Raw genomic sequence first — 18,998 nt, 5'->3', positions numbered from 1 at the left:
TACGGGATGGGTTGATGCTGCTGGCACCACTGGCACTCCCAGCCTGGGGGGAGTCGGAGAGCTTGACGAATGTGGTATTTTCCCTAGGACAAGAACCCTGCACTTCCGCTGGATGCCGATTTGTACTTGATATTGAACGACCAAGCATTCATCCTTGTTGACGGATGGTACAGTAATTGTTCCACAAGTCTTCATAACTTTGAGGCTCTGCGGTGGCGCCAATGAAGGCTGAAGCTATGAATGGCCCCGGGAAGACCAATCAAAACCCAACATCAAACTATTCTCGCATCAAGAGGCGCAGCAAACTTCTTTCGCGAGTGCCCACGACATGGATTATGATGAAAGGTCTCCTCTCATCTTCTCTTTGAAGATGCTTGGTCCGTGGAAGGTATTGATAGAGCTTTTGACGGTTCCGACGGTGCCACCATAACTCCAGCACCATGGGCATGACCTTCAAACTCCCTGACTGGAGTCTCAACTACCAAGTCGCAGCTTTCGGAGCCTACGCAACAATACTCGTCGAGTCGGTATATGTGATCCTCGGAGGTTTTGAGAACGCGTCTCTGCTCTCAACCAGTATTCTCACCAATGGCTCCGCGGTTTTTGTCGTCGGGTTTGGCGGTACTTTCTCGACGCCTTTTGCAATCATTCGGATATGCTTGACGTCCTTGTTCCTCCTCTGGGCCATCATCTCCCAGGAAAATGGGGCTTTTGATGGGACCTATGCTATACTGTGTAGCGTGGCGCATCTCTTCTACCAGCTGCGGTTGCGGCAAAATTGGGACGAATCAGAGGGATTCCTGCCTCAGTACGAGAAATGTGCGAAGACGGATGAAGCACCATCGGAAAGCTGCCTGCATACCCCTCCAATGGACCACAACGACGCGGCAAAATTGTCGAGAAATCTCCGCATCTTCTTCGGTGATTCCTTTTGCCTTGAGGGTGCGATGGTTCCCGTCACCGTTCTAGGTACGGTAATGACCTACCGTGTTTTTGACTTCGATCTCGGATTCGGTCTGGTCTTCGCTTTCCTGTCGGCTTTCTCATCCTCTGTAATTTTGCTGTTCATCAACTACGCTCGAACGAGGGGCCGACGGATGGACACTAGGAAAGCGCTACAAAGATTGCTCGCCATGGTGTTAGTCATTGGAAGTTTCTGCTTTGTCTTCTTTACCAGCGTAGAATTCCCAGGCATTGAATTCAATTGGTGGAAGATCACCTTTGGTGTGGCTTGGTTCGTATATCCTCTTAGATCTATGCCTTGGCAACCTTTAACTCTCCTCCCTAGGTTCATGTTCCTGTTCATCACCACCTTCGTCGCCTGCCGATTCCTTATCCACGCCACCCTCTTCTCCTGTGCGGCATGCAGTCAGAGAGAAGCGGGCATATATGGGCCTTTGACCCAAGAGGCTTCTGCTCGTTGCCTTTGGGATGATTCCGTTACGTTGCCCGCTCTAGACCAGGTTAAGGACGACGCAATAGGTGAATCTACCACTTTCCGGATAAAGCGGCAGAAAGGTCCAGATCTTGTCGAACGATTCTGGCTCGGTGACCAAGAGTGGTTTCAAATAAGCCCGAGAAGCTTCGTGATCTTTTTCGTCTCTTGTATCGCATTGGCCTCCTTCAGTGGTGGCGCGTTGGGCTTAAACGGCAGCTTCGCCGACATCGGCAGCCAGGTATCAAAGAATACAGCGTTCTACGTAACAATGGTCTTCACCTTTGTCTCTACTGGCCATACTCCAGTTGGAGACTCTCCAGAGCTCATGTTCGTTCCGTTAAGGCACTACTTCCCCGCTTGGAAGGCGATCGCGAGCGCAATACTTGCAACAATGCTGGTGCATGCTTACCTTGTACTTGCCCCTCTTTCGGAAGTGGATTCCAGTTTCGCAACGCCGCTTGCATGCACAGTTGTGGCGCCGTTGCTACTCGCCGGCCTTTCAAAGCCCTTGGACACCGTAGGCCAAGCAGGAAATCGTGGACCCGGTCTCAAAGAACAAACAGTAAATTTAGGTTCGGCAGAACCTTCGATGTCAACTATCAAAACTTGGGCCATTGATTCGACCCTGGTATACTCTTCTTCACATATCAGACGCCTTGATCTTCGAGTGCTTCTACTGGGGGTTTCTGTTACACTTTTTGATGTACTGTGCAATCAGTATCAGGATGAGATGTCTGTCACAAGGTGGCCTACAAGTGCAGTTGTTTCAATCATCGTCACAGGAATTTGGCTATATCTAAATAATTCGGTACCCACCTCTCGAGAACTTGAGCCTGGGCTACTCTCGTTAGCTGCGGCCTCTCTTGTGGGAATCTTCAGCCACGTCAACTTCCTGGATGCTTTTGGACTTTACGACAACGAATGGGAGAATAAGAACTCTACTCAGATAATGCCCAGGCCGGAGAAGGCCAGTCATTCAAATCCCGTCATGATTGCCTTGTGGTACACGACGCTGATCTCCATGGTCGTCTTTAACCGTCGGTTAGTCCACCGAAAGGCAGATCAAGCGCTCCCCGCTACGAATGGGCAGCCTCCCAAGAGAGACCATCTGCTCTTCGGCTTACACGTCAAGACGTCACGAACAAGCTTTGCATGGCAACTCAGAGATTCTCGTGTCGCCATCTGCCTCGTATTTACAATGGTAGCTGCCTGTATGGGCGAAAGTTGGCCGCTTGACATGAACACGACTGTCGCTGGGCTATTGCTCTTTACATTGATTGTCAGCTTTCAACTTCCACCCACGTCTGATAACTTAGACGAGAAGAAAAGCATGCTTCACGTAGCCGCGCTTGGTTTTTCGGCCTTGGTGACGGTCCTAGCAGTTGGCCTCAACCGCCACAGGGCGTCGGATGATCTCATGTCGGATCCAAAACTTTATTGGAAGGCGGGTGCATGGTCCGCCTTGATCTTCTATCGGCTCTTTGTCATGATTGTGGGTAGTCTGCTAGAAGGCAGGGGCTGGTTTACAAGACGGAATCATGTGGGAGAGCTGCCTACAGTGGACGGTGCACGAAGGAGAGAAGCAGGAAATCATAGATGCGACTGCCAATGATTGAGGGAACATTGTGTACACTATCAGACCTCCTGACCAGTCGGTAAGACTGTCGAGAATGGCGACACCGATAAAGCATATCCGAGGAATTCCTCGCGCCCGAAAGACCAGTAAGCCATAATCAGCGCGGCATCATCCCGGGATTACCACAAAGACTGTATTTTCGACGCGTTCCATGGGCTGGCCGAATCGAGGGTATGGCGCATTAGATATCCAGAACATCTTAAGAAGTTCTAGCCACGATGGCATTACAACATACGGTTGATAGCCAAGGCAGGGAAAAATGGTGCCAAGGCAGTGTAGTAATGTAAGATGGCGATCGAGTGGTTATTGTGCTAGCATGACGCTTGGCTTATATTTCGTTACCCAAAATGGGTCTTTCCGCAGACAACCATTCCCCGTTGATAGACTGGGGGTACGATCTCCTGATCTTAGAGGAAATCCTCCTTCCCGCTAGCTACGGATCATACCATCCGGTACCAGGGAGGATATATCGCTCGTCGCAAAATCCCACATCCTACTGAACATCTCTACTACAACCGTTTCAATCCTCATAAAGTACGAAATGCTAAGAACTGATCTCCAGTCAGTTTCTGCACGACTCACCTCATAGCAACAACAGACACGCACCCTGCCTTTTCCCGCTCTTAAAATCGAGGCGAACCAATCTTCGTCATTCAGAACCCAAGACGCTCATTGTGCGAGACAGGTCCGTGCTCGGATGCCTAACGGCGCAGAGTGTGAACAGTTCCACCAAGAGCGTTCAAATTAGCAGACGCACGATGATATCTCCAAGGCCCAAGGCGTAGATCACCAAAGGCACTTGTAATGGGCCGATCATGCCCTCAGCTGCTTTTTGAACCAGCCTAGCTATAGACTATGGTCAAGGAGTCTGCGGGCTTGGAGTTGATGTTACGCTCCCTGATTTGGAGGCTCGCTATCACCAACACTTCTGGGCTTATCGAGTATCGACTATGTTGTATATCATATACTTTGCGCGGACGTCCTTGGAAGTGATTGCTATCTCTCTTGTTGATTTGAGTCGCCGACTTCGAGCCATTAGGAGTGATGATGTTGTAAGTATCGATAGAAATTCCGAGCTGTTCAACATTTTCAGTATCATAACGTCGAGGCCAGCAGAGCGAAGTACAGGGCGGAAAGGACTGAAGATGAAGTCCGGCTGGGTTGTCATCCTGTTCGTAAAATGTATTGTCTGATGTGCGACTCTCTCAATATATGTGTGCTTTTTTTTTGCTTTTTTTTTTTTTTTGCACGACCGAGCACAATCATCGTCCCTCCTGTTCGGCCACCAAGCCTCGAGCTTCATCCACAACTGCACCACCGTAGCTTCATCCGTTTAATCCTACCACCGCATCAAGGGCGCTCTTACAACGAGCCTGTTAAACTGTCCGCGCAGAACAACGTCCACGTCCACGTTCCGACGATAAACCTCCCACCACGTATTCCGCCACCGGTTCTTCATCACAAAGTCATCCAAATCCAACATCTCGCCTCTACGCATCCGACTCATCTCGTCCGCTTCGCTTCGCGCCCCTGAGTCCCAACAGCCGCGAACAGCCCGCCCCATAAAAACCCAAATTAAAACGGAAAGATTTTCTCGCGATTCCTCGCTCATATACTTTTTCTTAACGCTACATATAGTACTAGTACGCTACTCACCCACCGTAGTAAATCTATTCATCAACGGAACCTTGACTCCACCAACCCTAACCACCATGTACCACTGCAACGTATTCAATCCGATCAGGAATCTCTCCTCCAGCACCGGCAGCACCGTCACGTGCACCTCGACCGCCCTACCTGCAGTCTACATATCGAAGTTTCGCGCAGCATTCACTGGCCGTCGTTCCCGAGATGCCACGGCAGGTCAATGTGGGCGTGGGCTTGGCGGGGCAGGCGGAGGGTGGACGCAGGAGCCGGCAGCGCCCGTGTCCACGCAGACGAGGACCGACCGTGCGGATCTGGCTCGCCGATGTAGATGAGAGATTCGACCAGAGCAATTAACCACTTGCGAGATATATAATATTGCGTAGACCCCTCTACGACTTCGTTATCCCTCATCCGGATCCCTCGTCCCACCTAATCCATGTACAACCCAAGTCACGGCATCGACACGACATCATGAACCCATACTACTCGCTCTTGAGCCGCCTAGCCAGAAAAAGAACAACACCGCGCAAGCCCGTCGACCGAGCCCCTATCGAGGTTCCCGGCGCCTACGATTGCCAAAGAGGGCCGGTATCAAAAAATTAAGACTGTTGTCCGTCAAGCTAGTGACTGGCATTCTCCCAGCCCTGGGGAATGCAATGCTCTAGCGAGCGAGGATGATATTTCTTGCAGGAGGCTTCAACGCTGGTGGGACGGGGCCCTGCTACGTCTTCGCAAGTTGGGTTGCGGTTGAGAGAGGGGGGGGGCACAACGTTCGCTATGAGGTGTCGGGGCACGGGTCTGCGACAATGGTTCCAAGGCATGGATGGGCGGGCGAAATCCACACCGTGCCCGGAGCGAGTCTGCGTTCACGTGTCGTGCGACAGACAATCTGAGTACCTAATGCTCTTTGGAATGATCTATTTTCCTCGTCGTCGGGAGAACGGAACGAGAAAGATGCTGTGCTTCCCCAGTAGAAGAGAAAGTGAATGACCAAGGTGCCGGAGCACTTCGCGCAAACCATTTACTACATCAGAGTACATATAGCCTTAAGAGGGCCTATGGCTGATTTACCTTCAAGGCAACTAACTAATGCATACATCGTATTCGAGCTCGGGGTAGGCTCGTGTGCTATCATTACTCGAGCGTTGGCATGCTACCTGACAAAAATTCTAGACAAATGACTCCGCGCATGCTGTTCCACAATAGATCTGAAAAAAGCCCCCATCCGCACATGCTGTGTGACAAAAGAATCTTGAGAAATCACTCCGCGCATGCTGTTTGACGAAAGGACTTTCAAAAGCTACTCAGCGCATGCTGTTTTAACAAAAGGCCCAAACGAACTTACCCCACCTCCAACCTCTCACATCTAGCTTTCCTTGCCTCCCGCTACCGGGGCACGGAGAGTTGAATCGCACGGGGCACAATGAAGAGCAGACCAGAGGAGGGGAAGATGACGCTCGAGCAAGTATCTTACTTCACTCCTTTCCAACGGGTCTGTATAACTGGGGGGAGCAAGGCCGTGGCCCAATGCTCTCAGCTGTCCAGGTTCGGTGGAACGGACGTCATGATCATAGGGGAACTTGAATTCTGGCGGAGAAAAAGTGTTATTGGTAGTACGAGGCGCGTGTGAGGAAGTCATTCGAAACGGTACTCACGCATGCTGGCGACGTCGTGGATCGTTTTGGGCAGGATTCGATGCCAGGCACCGCTCGGCTTCTTTAGGAAAGCCGTGCCGCACTGCAGTGTACGTCAACATATATGCTAAAAGGCTGGTCTTCGACGAGAGCAACCGTCGGAAAACATACCTGGTCGTCCGGAGTCCCGCTGACAGGTTCCTGGAAATAGGCTATGGTGCCACCGAAAATGAGAGATTCCAGAGCGAGGCCAGCCTCACCTTCACCCCCCTGCACGCCCTCGGTCACGGCATTGACTTGGGGTGGACTTGCGCTTTGACCCTTGGTAAGATACGTGACGAAAACATGGCCGAGTTCGTGGAGGAGAGTGTTGGCGGTCATAAACAGGAAAGCCTGGAAAGGATGATGGTTATTTGTTTGCGATGCTTTCCCGAATGCGATCGACATATGATCAGTTCTCTAATGTATGGTCAGCTTGCTCGAGGACCTATGTAATGACACCCCACGAACGTTTCACTTACCTTTCCATTGATTGAGATTTGCTGATGACCGGGTTCAAAATTTCCGTCCCATGGGCGTCTAGTGTGGAATCCCTTAGCATCTGGGTTCTCCAAGCCGTAATCCACAAATACTATAGGGAACGTAGTTAGGATCTTTGCGAGGAAGATATAGGTGACTTGATCCACGGTCAGAGGACTTGGGCCTTGCTTGGGCCAGCTGTGTGTTCGGACTTGGCTGTATCGGACGGCGAGGGTCTCGAAAGCTTTCCAAACCGGCCGATGCGTCAGCATTGCTCGGCATATGTTGATGGCTGAAACGACATGAGGGACTTGCCCCGCTGGGTACGGCGAGCCCGGTTTTCCACTAGCATCTCGAGGCAAAATGGTATGGACAGGAGCATGCTTCCAAAACTCTTGAGAAGCCAGATGCGAGAAGTAGTCGACGACCAGTTTATTCGACGCCATATTAGTCTTGACGGGATACGGGAGTAAGCAATTACTGGTTGAAAACAAGAAGAGGAGAGTTCAGGTTTAAGGAAGAACAGAGAGAGGAGAGAAGGAAACATACTTGAGAGACACTCTAAACACTATCTTGAAGAGCTCGCGGTGCCGCACTACCGCTCTGTCGATAACACAATCCATCGTGTCAGACTCGAACAGTCTGGTGTGTCGTGGAACATATCTATGTGTCAGACTGTGCGATGAGGGAAAGGGCAGTGTTGCACTCTAAATAGGCCCTCCTGAAAATCACAGTTGTCAAACGAACACTCTGGTGTGGATGCGGGTTCATCTTATTGGAATGTTTCCGATCTGCCCTTCAGCTATTCTGAGCTGCAAGTGGGTACCAGTGACTAAAAATTCCATGCCAAAGTGATGTGTCAGGCTCGACCGATGTCTCATCATCTGGATTTTCGCGAGGCTGCGGCACGCTCGAGTCATTCCATTGACTGCCAAACAAGCTGTATGAAAAAGCGGTCGTCTTGAGTCCCCGATTTTCAAATCAGAACATAGCTTATTGATATCAATATATCTCCGTGGCCATCACATAGGTTCAAATCACCCAGATTTTTCGATACAGAGAGTATCCGCTGTTCTTAGTTATTCGTTTCGAATCTTTTCGGATCCGTAAAGCTATGGCTGCAACTGGTCTTAGTAATTCACCTACCACGCTCTGTGTCTTCCGCCACTCCGCCCGGAGATCCTTGAAATTACAGGGTTCAACTGCATTTCGTCACCAGGTTGTTAATACACGATACTCTGAATCGTAATTGTGTATGAAAGTGGCACTTCTGCGCCTCTCAGGCCAGGTGGCAGCATTTGGGATAGGGTATGTGATTTCTTGTACAAGTCTCATGCCTTACGTCCTTGACGATTTATCAGCCGCTTCACTCGACAAAGGGATCAGTAGAGCTAAGCCCTTTGCAACCCTATCCCACTCTAAGACAGAGTGAAGAGTAGTATCAAATGATTACATTAATGGGGACTGCGGATTTAGGAAAGGCTTAGGAGGCTGAGCACGTAAAGTGCCGAACCCAAGTTCTTTGATATACCTTGAGCGCGGCAAATGTCTCGGCGTCTATAGGGGCCCTACCTTTTGACTAGTAATAAGTCTGGATTCTGTCATTGGCAGATGGATGACAAGGTCATCATTGATTGCATCAGCCTCTTGGTCCTCACGGGAGGCTGAGTAACGCTTCGTAGACCTGGAGGCCAAAGCCCTCGGGTAGCACTCGTCGACAATCACAGCGCTGTAGAAGGACTTCCTTTGTCTACGCCGTTAACGAGTCCATGAAGCTCAGCTACGGCGGACTCTTCCGGCAGCCTGTGTTTGATCACCGAGTGAGCCATCCACCTCTGATGGCATCATCAGGCCGGTAGGCCTCAAGACAACGAGAGCTAAGCCTCGTGTGAGCGCTTACCCTTCGATCGAAATAGATGATGTAGATCACCAACGCACAAAGGAAGCACAAGCCGTCAAGATTATTTTGAAGAGGTATATGAGCGAACATCCTGGAATAGATGAGGAAAGCTTTGCCCCACGATAGACGGCAAAGAAGGCGCAGCGGTTTGAGAACCCATCTGTTTAAACCGCCGGGCGAGCAGGGGGCGTCTTCCCCTCTGCGGGCTACGGAGACTGCGATATACGGCCGAAAATATCCCAGAGATCACTGGTAGTTCCGGAAAGTATGAATACCGGTGCGTATCTTTAAGCCAGGGATGCGTGTGTAGAGTACGGATTCAGAGAACACCGGAAAACAATGGAACACCCTTCAAGGTAAATACAGGGCGATGAGGGACGTGACGCCGGACTCAAAGGTCCCCGCTACTCGTACTCGTATTCGAAGTCTTGGCGTCCAGGACTTTCGGCGTGGGCACCACGGGAATCGCAAAGTGTATTTTTTTATCAAGTTTATAAGTGAACAATGTTTCGTTTGGTAGCTGTTTTACCCCTATAAACTTTAATAAAACAACAGCAGTAACTTTAAAGACACACATAGTATATCTACTATTAATACACAAAAAAAAAGTATACCAAAAAAAATAAAAAGAACCAAAACCAACAGAGGAGGGCTTTTCGCAGAAAGGGAAAGGGAGATATGAAAAGAAAAAATAATTAAAAAAGGTAGGTAGGAAATAAAGATCAAAAAAAACACGAAAACATTAAACAAAAGATAAAATAGGTAACAGTATGCAAAGGACAAAAGTGCTTTTTCCACTCAGGTTAAGACCACGTCAAAAAAACCAGGCCTTGGTTAATGTTAGTTTTAAATAGAAGCAAAAACTCCCACAACATATTTTTTTCGGAAAACAAATAAACAACACCAAAAAAAGAATAACTGACTCGCAGATTTTTCAGATCATGAACTAGTCCTCCTCGTCTAAGGCAGCGATAGTCTGCTTCAATCATAAGTGTAAAGCGCAGATTGGCACCGTTGAAAAAAATTGATCGACTCAAAGATTCCGCCCTCAGCGCAAGTGACATCTTCCACACTTAGCCTACCTACCTACCTTATCGGAAAAAGTTGTCAACCTTGCGGTTACTACTTTAACTTGCTGATACTTTCCTGCCCTGCGGTACTCTCCTACCCCTGGCTATCACCTGACATCGTGATAACAAAAGAAGTGAAACGATACAAGTAAAGACGACAGAGAGATGTCAGAGAAGAAACGAAGAGGGATCTCTAATGAGACAGATAGATCTTCGGTCTCTGCCGCAGTCGTATCTCGAGGTTGGTGTTGCCGTTGACGTGTATGTTTATCAAATTCGATCTCGAGGCCCAAAGAGCTGTGGGTTTCCGGGACTTACGATTCATACTGTAGTCATTGATGTTTTCTCTAGCACATGGCTTACAAACCAGCAATGCAGGTTATCGGTACACCTAGGCAACGGGTGTGTTCGAACTTCAAGGACCATAGACGTTGGGACTATTTGCGAGCTGTCGAGTCTCTATTCTCATCGAGTTTGTAGAAATTGTCAAGACTAGTGGGGTTACGTGCCGTGTCTTCTGGTTGAGGAGTTTTCAATATATCTTTAACGGCATTTGCTTTCTTTGTCAATTAGTATGCTCTTTGCAACGGAATTCCCCCAGAAGGAAGCCTCTTGCTTTGAGATATGATCTTTTCCCCCACATCAAAGGTGATTCCTAGTAATCAAATATGCAAGCGATGAACGCAAGGGCAGCAATGACCTACGAGTTATCAGTGACATCAGCTCTCATCTTTAGGTGATCATATCTCACCGTTGAGCGTTGGCCCTTCAAGTGTCCGACTTCACTCTTTTGGGTGGAACTCGGTGTGGGATTTGAGACGCTCGATCCAGTTACTGCTCCACTCCCACCACCTGTTGTTGAACTAGGTTGTCCCGTCGATACCTACACGGAAATTAGTTCGTTTTGTCAAGCTTTCAGCTGCAACGTATGACCACAGGCCATTACTCACAGCCACCCCACTACCGCTGCTCGCGCCCGCACTACTGCTCACGCCCGTACTACTGCTCACACCTGCACTACTCAGTATTCCCGCATTGACGAACTTGGTACAGAAGCCGACGACCCCACTATCATAAGCGCTCAACGCAGACGCATTCGCGCTGCCAGCACTACTGATAGCCTGGTAACACGTGGTAGCTGCGTTGTCCCATACGGTTCCGTTCCAGCTCCCGTCGGTGTTGAAGCAAATGCAGCTTGCTTGCTCCGAGTTCGCCATGGTAGTGAAGCCCGAGGTGGATGACACGCAGTCGTTGATTTGAGTGCTGATGTAGGAGCACTCGGGTGGGAGAGCTTCTTCGGAAGTACCATTGCTACTGCCTGACGCGGCGCTTTGCCCGCCATTCTTATCCAGGAATCCTTGGAAACAAGTTTGCTGGTCGGAAGGGAGATGGGTGCAACACCTTGTGCCACGTATCGAGTCAGCAGCGTAGATTACATGTTTAGAAAGAGCAGTGTCAAGGGTTTTGGCGACAGCCAAGGAGCCCAAGAAGGACCTTTCTGGAATTCTGCTCCCCAAAGATATATCTTGCGACTCCAACTGGGGCCTAAACTAGGAAAACTACCTACATCTAGGGGTCGGCACAGCCGTTTGAGCACCAATTAGAAACGCAAACTTGTTGGGGTTCGGCATGTCAGTAGATTGTCGAGAGCCGAGAGCGTGGTAAGTCAGATGGGGCGAGGAAGGGACGGAGACGGACAAGATGAAGCTGGAAATCTGCCAGGACATTGGTTTAAGATCATGTCACAGAGCTGCGAAGTGTCGAGCTGGGCAATGCCCTGGTCAAGGGCGCCGAAGCCGTTATCAACCTCATCACCACCATCATCGTCATCATCGTCGTCATCCTGTGCAGTGGCTCGAGAAAGGATGGCCCTAAGAAGAAGCAGCTTGGTTAAGCAGAAATACATAGCAGCGGCTGAAAAAAACATTGGACAAGAAAGGCGACGAAGATACTATTTATTGAAGATGGGACTGTAAGGTGAAGTATGATTATGCTCTCCCACTGTGCAAAGGAGGCACAGATGTTAGAGTTTCGGCAGAACCGGGCTAGATACTACTAGAGAGCAGTGGTGTTCGAATTTCGAAGATGCTAAACAGCGCAAAGATCATTCGACGGCTTACCGTATACTCTAACACGCTTCTGAATCGATGAGGAATCAGTAAATATCTAGATTCATGAACATGATCGACTCGGCTCGCATCCTCCGCTTTCTGTCCGTGTGTGGTCGATCTTTGGTGTATGAAGGCAGAAATCAAGGAGATGAGGTTTTCTTTCCGGCCCCCAAGGATTTTGTTTATTTTTCTTTGGGGCCTTCTTTAGCTCGTTTGGCCATGTCACAGCGCGTGCCCTACGACCCGCCGGGCTCAGCCTCTCGGTATTTGTGCCACGCACTTAATTCGTCCCTCGCTAATATCCAAACCTTATCAAGGCCGACCTAGGCCGAAGAAGCAGATTTGGAGCGAGGACGAATCCGAATTGGAAGTCATAGCAAAGGATAGAGACAGAGAAGGAAGCTTCGAGAAAAGTGCAAGAAGTGAGGAGGTTGCCGGAGCGACGTATGTTTTCGACGTCGTCGCCGCTATGTCTCGTGGACGGGACTCGAGAGCTAACCTGCGGGCTTTCGACAATGCTTGCAGCTCCCGTTCAACAAGCGACATCAACGTAGGTACTCACGACCCGCTCAGCCCTAAAGTGGAATCAAACCGTAACAGATTCTGTTTTCAGATGGTATTATAGAGATGACGAGGCAGCAGCCTCCCCGCGTCCAATGGCGCTCGATAGCACTACACGGGATCGTATGTCCTCAGTGTCCGTAAGCCAGGCCCATCCAAGATTCATGAGTCTCTGGGCCAATTGCCTCATGGAAAGGTAACCGCCCTGGCTGGGAACCCGACGTGACCATCACAATCCAAAATACTTCATCCCGCGGCCGAATAGCATAAGTGTAGCAAGGGCCATATTAGCTGGTCTCCGAATCGCGAGTAGTCCTGTTCTCGGCATCTGCGTGTAGCTTTATATCGGAGACACCGCTCAAAGAAGCAATTTACTAGACGTCAAAGTACATCAACGACGACTCTTTAGCATTCTTTTCTGCAAAGATCGTAGGATCTAAGACCAAGACTGATAAGTCCTATTTCGAGGAGTCTCTCTATGTTTCTGGCTTTCGATATCTTATTGGTCATTTGTCTTTAATCGATAATTACTTTCTAACTCTTCTTACCAAGGTGCATGTCTCAACCTAGTCACCCAAATATCTCAACGGATATATACTCGTGAATATATGAATGGGCAAATTACAGATCTAGCGCTTTGTTATCTCGCCGATCATAGGTCCACCACACTGGGCAAGTACAACCGGTACGGCGAGTAAACAAGCACGCTGCAACAACACCACCGTACAATGAACGTAAGTGTTTGGAGTCCATAGTGATTCAGTAAGCCAACCACACACCCACAACATTAGCCCAAAGCACTCATCGGGTTTCATCAAAGCGTGAGATTACAAAAATTAAAACACCGGAGTCCCGTCAAATGTTCCAATCCCCCTCGCTACTATAAGAAACCATCGCCCTTCTCCGGCGCCCGGCGAAATCCCCATCAGCATTCAGATACCTAACCAAAAACCATGCAGCGGCACATCCCTCACCAGCCATCAACCGTGTATCCCCTCTAGCACCCACAGACCATTCCAATCCGTCACTCGACGACTCACTTAGCAATCCACATGAGCCATTCCATGCTGCAAAAGCCAGAATGAGTACATACATAGAGCACCCAACCCCCTCTCTCCCTCCCTCCCTCTTCAGCAAACCCTACTCCCGACATGACAGAACGGAACCCTACGCGCGCGCGGCGACGGAGGAAGGAAAAACAAAACCAACCCGGCCAGTACCATTGCAAAAAGAGTAGGTATCCCGCCCATCAAGACGACCGTAGCACGTTATCTCACTCACTCTATTAATGATACGCGCACGATTCACATACCGACCTCAATCCACCAATGGGAACCCGGTACCGGAAGCGCGTATAGGGGAGTCGTTGGGGGCCAGGGTTCCCCCATTAGGGATGCGCGGCCGCGAACCAACGTTTGCAGGGGCTAGTGTGCGGCGAAGCTGGAGGGGTTGGAGCCTGAAGGAGCGCCTCCCCGGGTGTGAGCTAGGTAGGTTTGGGGGTGGGAAATGGTTATTTAAAGCGCAGACCCTCGATTTTTCTTGCTTTTCCTTTTGATTCAAGACGTTTCTCGGTGCGATGATCGCATCGGGGCACGGCGTTGGTCAATACGACAACAAGAGAGGCGATGGCGTGCATTTATTTCTTCCAGTGAATGTTGAATGAGGTTGGGAAGGGTGTGGGTAAGCAGGAACGAGGAATGGAGTCGAGTAGATGCTGGCATTGATGGTCACAAGGCTGGCGACACGTCGCGGCTGCACACGTACAAAAGCGCTGTACAGAAGCTTGAATGAGGTAAGGACAGTAAGTTAGCTAAGCTAAATGCAACATGCAGTGTGCTTCATCCCATCGTCACAATATTCGCAAGAATTGAAAAGGTGTCTTGGTGAAGCCAGTCCACGCCAGCATCAAGAATTGAAATATTTCCCCCGCATGAAATCGCCCTCTATCTTGTCTAGTGGAAAAGATGTGGGCCACGTGAAAACATCCTCCCTAGATGAATGCGAAAGGAACCTCCAGGTGTCCTATCTCTTGCTTAGAAGGTTGCGTAGAACTTGCCAAGATCCGACAGCTCATTTCCGGTTTCAGGCAGGAAGCCTCCCGTTGCGCGATTGTCGCCGAGGTATCCATAACGCGCGACCAAGTCGTTGTCTTCCAACCATGGAATGATATTAGTCAAGAACTCGATCTGTCCGGCGTTATCCCCTGTTGCTTCGAAGTTGTCGACCCAGACTGGCTTGCCCTTGGCCATCGCGGTAGCGTTGTTGACGACGTTCTTGAAATCTTGCTGGCCATTAACACCCGGAGTCCAAAACCAGTGAACACACACGAAGCCAATGGTGCAGCCGGCCTTCTCGCATAAATCGAGGAAATTTCCGAGCCATACGAAGTCGACTGGGTTCTGGAGATTTCCTGGGGTTCCAAGTGAGACACCCTGAGCGGCATATGGCTCCATGTTCTGCATCCAGGAAGTGACAGCTGTCTCTGCGGTTATGCCAGAATGTGCCGGCTCTCCGAAGCTCATGAAATATTTGTCGCCTGCAGCCACACCCTTCTTTGCGTTGCTGGCCCATGATCCGTCTTCGACGTATTGGGGGCTGTACAATTGAGGGACGTAGGACATGCCCATGGCTGGAGTGAGGTTGGGTGGAGGTCCGGAGTACCAGTTGCCAAGCCAGGAGACTTTTGTGTTGGCAAACGCTGCCGTTATGGCATCGGTGTCGTCTCCGCTAACGATGATGCCTCGCTTCGCGCTCTTTGCCGAGTTTGTGGCTGGCGCGGGGACGGGCGTTGCTGCAGCTTTGGCGGCTGGGGACGTGCTGGAAGTGAGCGCGACGACTGGAGCAGCGGCCACTGTTGTAAGAGTGTCAGCCACAGCTGGAGTGGACGTGCTAGCGCTCGGCTCGGCACCAATAGCAGTGAGTGTCACAACAGAGTTCACTGTCGGCAACAGGGTGCTGGAGCTCTCTCCTGTGGGAGAAGCAGTGATGGACTCGACAGGGGAGGAAGTGCCAGCTTGGACAGGCACTGGTGCTTGAGTGGGGATCACGGAATCAGATGTTCCGCTCTCGGGAGCAGAGACAGTCACTGTAACGGTAGCGTTCGTAACCACGGTGACCGTGGCTTGCGTACAAGAGCTCGGAAAGGGACTCGACGCACCAGCCTCTTTCAGAGACGGTGATGCTGACTCGAGAACAGTCTGGTACGGAGCATTCTTCGTGACGACGACAGTGGAGTAGATGGCCTTACCAGCAGTGGCAGTGGGTGCATAGAGGAGACCTGAGCTACCGAAGGTGGCGGTGCCGTTACTCAAGCCGTACGGAGCTGTACCGAGATGTTTGCGATGGTGATCATGAGATTTGTGGTGATGATGGCCGGAGACGTAACTGTACGCGGAGGCTGCTGGTAGTAGCAGGATGGCGACGTTGAGCTTCATCTTTGATCGAGTGGGTGGTGCTTGGATGAAGTGAAGTCGACGGATATGCTTGTGCTATCGGTGTGATGAAGTTGGGGGTCTGGTAAGTTGTGTGAAGCCGGCCTGGGCTTCTGAGAATGAGATAGGTTGGTAATGAATGTGAGGCAGAAGATGAGTGAAGGAATGTAACGAGCGAGTGCTCTGGTAATGAGAGACGGGAGAGATGGTGGTGAGTTGGTGAGGGTGAAGAGTTTTATGTGCGAGATCTGTGAGTGAAATGAGATCGATAGGGAAATTAATTCGCAGAAAGAATAAGCGCGTATGTATTGTACCTGCAGGTTTTAGCGCCCTTTTGGCCTGCAAGAAGCCGCAGGTGCGCAGATTGAAACGCGAGAGTATTGGCACTTAACGCTCCGAATTCCCGTCTTTCATTTCCCCACCCCTGAATAATACTTGAATGTTTCATGGCCTTCAATAGCAAAAAGGGATCAAGTTAAAGGGAATGCTCGGGAACCTAAGTTGATATAAGGAGGATACTTTCTATCTACCAATGTTTATCCCATACACTCTCTACACGACGGTACGAGTATAGCAATGCGAATCCCGTTACATCTAGAACATCTAAGCATCTGCAGAGGAAAAGATACATACTCCAAAGTTGCCCCCAAGGCATTGTCTCATGACCTTGGCGCCACCATCACGACCTGCATAATCAGCGAGCCTATGATTTCTTATGTAGCATCTGGAAGAACCCACCCGACCTGAAACGCGACCCATCTTGTTGAATCTGCTGGCGGGTCGCCACGGTCTGCAGTCAAAGTGACCTACGAGGCTACCCCACTGCCAGCGTTAAGCCTGCGGACTTGCTCGGATTTCTTCTTTCGGAGCATGGGAATAGGGGCATGGTGATCTCGGCCCAATCTGAGGATCGTGGTAAATTGCGAAATGTTGATGAAACATGCATCAACTGCTTGACACGACTCAAATTTCCGTCCGGCACTTGAACACTGGTGATGCTCACGAAATGTTTACAGCCAATCATGCATCTCAAGTCACACGTCCTGCACGCTAGCACAACTTTCTTCGCTAGACCCAATGAGGCAGGTGTCTTTCGACCCAGTAGAGTATATGGTAATGCAGAGTGTATAGAATGCTGGGGCGGCGCAGACATGAGTCCAGCACATGGGATGTTCAGCCCAGCCAAAGACATCTACCCCCTACTTTGCCTAGCCAAAGACCTCTTCTCTTGACCGTGATGAACTCTCCTCCGTTCCTTCCGGTCTTGTTACTTAAGCCGGCCACGTTTTTGACCATGACCAGGTTAATGCCGGCGCTGGACAGCGCAGACATGAGCCCAGCCCAAGAGCTCTACCCCAGCTTAGATCGGACAAGGCTTTGGCCACAGCCAGGCTGATGCCAGCGAAATTTTGCATGCTAATTATCAGACCAACTGGCCGCCGGTAAATTGACCAGTTCAATGATTCACCAGCATCGAAGATACTCTCAAAGAGGTCTTGATTTTTAGATCTCAAAGGGATCTGATCTACATTATCATTACCGGCAAAGGTTTCGGACAGATCTGATTCTTAGTCACATGCAGAGTTCTCCGGAGTTATCCGCCGATAGTCATGGTCATGAATTCTGATAACGAGACCAGTTGAGCCCCACGTTCATGCACGTAATACCTTAGTATCTGAGAGTTACAAGAGAATAATGACCACAAGCGTTGACGGCCTGATTCCTTACGCTAGCAAGCTTAGAAACGACATAGCTCTGGTAGGCACTTTGTTCCGAGGCCCACCATCAGTGCCACAAACGCTCGTTGAACGATCACGAGCTTCTTGAAGCTGGCTGGGTTCTTCTTGAGCGTTGAAATACCGGATCGTGAGGCCATTTACAAGCCAGCGTCGGCCCCCGCGTTGGGCTCTGGACTGGTCACCGCAGTCCCATACTTAAGTATATATCCATCTCAACATCCTCTCTCTTCCCAGAGTCAGGCATCTCGTAAGGAGTCCGCATCATGCGAAAAGCAGCAGCTTTAGCACAACCATCCGCCATCATGGCGCCTCTCACAGATGTTCAAGCCACTTCCCAAAGCCAAAGGACATCTCGGTCAGCATATTCCTTTTCGACTTCGTCTTTTCACCCTTTCAACAACCGTTGTGCCCCAACCTGCAAGCGAGCAAACTAGGTAGATGATGCGAGAATAGGCGAGCAACTCCGCAGGCAACTGTACAGCCCCGACTGTGAACGTTTCGCAGCAGTAGCAGGCAGCTTTGCCTTCCATTCATCCCTTAAATTCAGATTGCGTGTATCAAAGCACCTCCTAGCGATACTGACCTTGAAGAGCATGCGCCGCAGGGGCAGCCACAGTCAAGCGCCCCAGCCCTCAATGGCTTATATGGCAATTGGGCATCAGGTTGTGGAGAGTAGAACGATGCTACGCGAGCTAATGATACGGGCAGCGGAGACAGCGCGAATTGAAACGTACACTGTTAGGAAAGAAGAACGTGGGGTTCGAACTGATACTGCAACATTTGTCTCTGTCAAAGACGATCATCACGATGTATAGTGAAGGGAAAGCCTCGTGGGGTAGATCCATGACTGCTCATCGTCAGAATTGTAGCACGTCGCTGACTCTGACCTTGTCCACTCCTTGCGCAAGGGCACACTGTTTCTCAAATCAGCGATTGCAGACGCTGCACAAGGCCTGTGCCTCTCTGGCAGCGAACGGTGAACGTTGCGGTTAGTCACTCCGAAAGGTACAAGGCGGCAAGGACCTGCGGAGCAGAGATGTGGTAAACAGGCGTTCCCTGTACATTATTCTGTACTCATTGCATCAAATTAAATTCTATCCGCCCATATGCATACGGAGCTCCTCTCATAGCGTCTTCTTCAGCACTATCATGTCGGAAATCTTTCTTCATACTGTCCCCTCTCTTTCTCAACCAATTGAACCCGTCGAGATAATTACGACTGTCGTCATGTCGAGAGAGAGGATCCGTACATCTGAGAGACGGTCGTCGATCATCGGAAGGTCCGCCGTAGGATCAGGCGGTACCATCGATC

At 50.2% G+C, this 18,998-nt stretch overlaps 5 protein-coding genes across 5 annotated transcripts; 2 read left to right on the top strand and 3 right to left on the bottom strand.

Moving 5' to 3' along the window:
• Positions 1 to 440: 440 nt before the first annotated feature.
• Positions 441 to 3,050, top strand: HO173_006788 (uncharacterized protein; the record flags this gene model as incomplete). The annotated part of the gene is made up of 2 exons (XM_037308694.1): positions 441 to 1,234; positions 1,289 to 3,050. 2 exons carry the CDS (start codon positions 441 to 443, stop codon positions 3,048 to 3,050), a joined length of 2,556 nt encoding a protein of 851 aa, XP_037164537.1.
• Positions 3,051 to 4,786: 1,736 nt separating this feature from the next.
• Positions 4,787 to 5,053, top strand: HO173_006787 (uncharacterized protein; the record flags this gene model as incomplete). The annotated part of the gene is made up of 1 exon (XM_037308693.1): positions 4,787 to 5,053. One exon carries the CDS (start codon positions 4,787 to 4,789, stop codon positions 5,051 to 5,053), a length of 267 nt encoding a protein of 88 aa, XP_037164536.1.
• A 1,034-nt stretch (positions 5,054 to 6,087) lies between these two features.
• Positions 6,088 to 7,146, bottom strand: HO173_006786 (uncharacterized protein; the record flags this gene model as incomplete). Its single annotated transcript, XM_037308692.1, has 4 exons — positions 6,088 to 6,308; positions 6,377 to 6,458; positions 6,527 to 6,814; positions 6,877 to 7,146. The coding sequence occupies 4 exons, from the start codon at positions 7,144 to 7,146 to the stop codon at positions 6,088 to 6,090; spliced, it is 861 nt and encodes a 286-aa protein (XP_037164535.1).
• A 3,353-nt stretch (positions 7,147 to 10,499) lies between these two features.
• HO173_006785 (uncharacterized protein) lies at positions 10,500 to 11,571 on the bottom strand (the record flags this gene model as incomplete). Its single annotated transcript, XM_037308691.1, has 4 exons — positions 10,500 to 10,544; positions 10,596 to 10,727; positions 10,795 to 11,245; positions 11,543 to 11,571. The coding sequence occupies 4 exons, from the start codon at positions 11,569 to 11,571 to the stop codon at positions 10,500 to 10,502; spliced, it is 657 nt and encodes a 218-aa protein (XP_037164534.1).
• Positions 11,572 to 14,549: 2,978 nt separating this feature from the next.
• On the bottom strand, positions 14,550 to 15,950 carry HO173_006784 (uncharacterized protein; the record flags this gene model as incomplete). The annotated part of the gene is made up of 2 exons (XM_037308690.1): positions 14,550 to 15,367; positions 15,764 to 15,950. The coding sequence occupies 2 exons, from the start codon at positions 15,948 to 15,950 to the stop codon at positions 14,550 to 14,552; spliced, it is 1,005 nt and encodes a 334-aa protein (XP_037164533.1).
• Positions 15,951 to 18,998: the final 3,048 nt, after the last annotated feature.

Source organism: Letharia columbiana (assembly GCF_014066305.1).
Source record: "Letharia columbiana isolate WasteWater2 chromosome Unknown Sc0000020_s0, whole genome shotgun sequence".
Lineage (NCBI taxonomy): Eukaryota > Fungi > Ascomycota > Lecanoromycetes > Lecanorales > Parmeliaceae > Letharia > Letharia columbiana.
The sequence above is the reverse complement of the archived record's forward strand: the minus strand, read 5'-3'. Positions and strand labels throughout refer to the sequence as shown.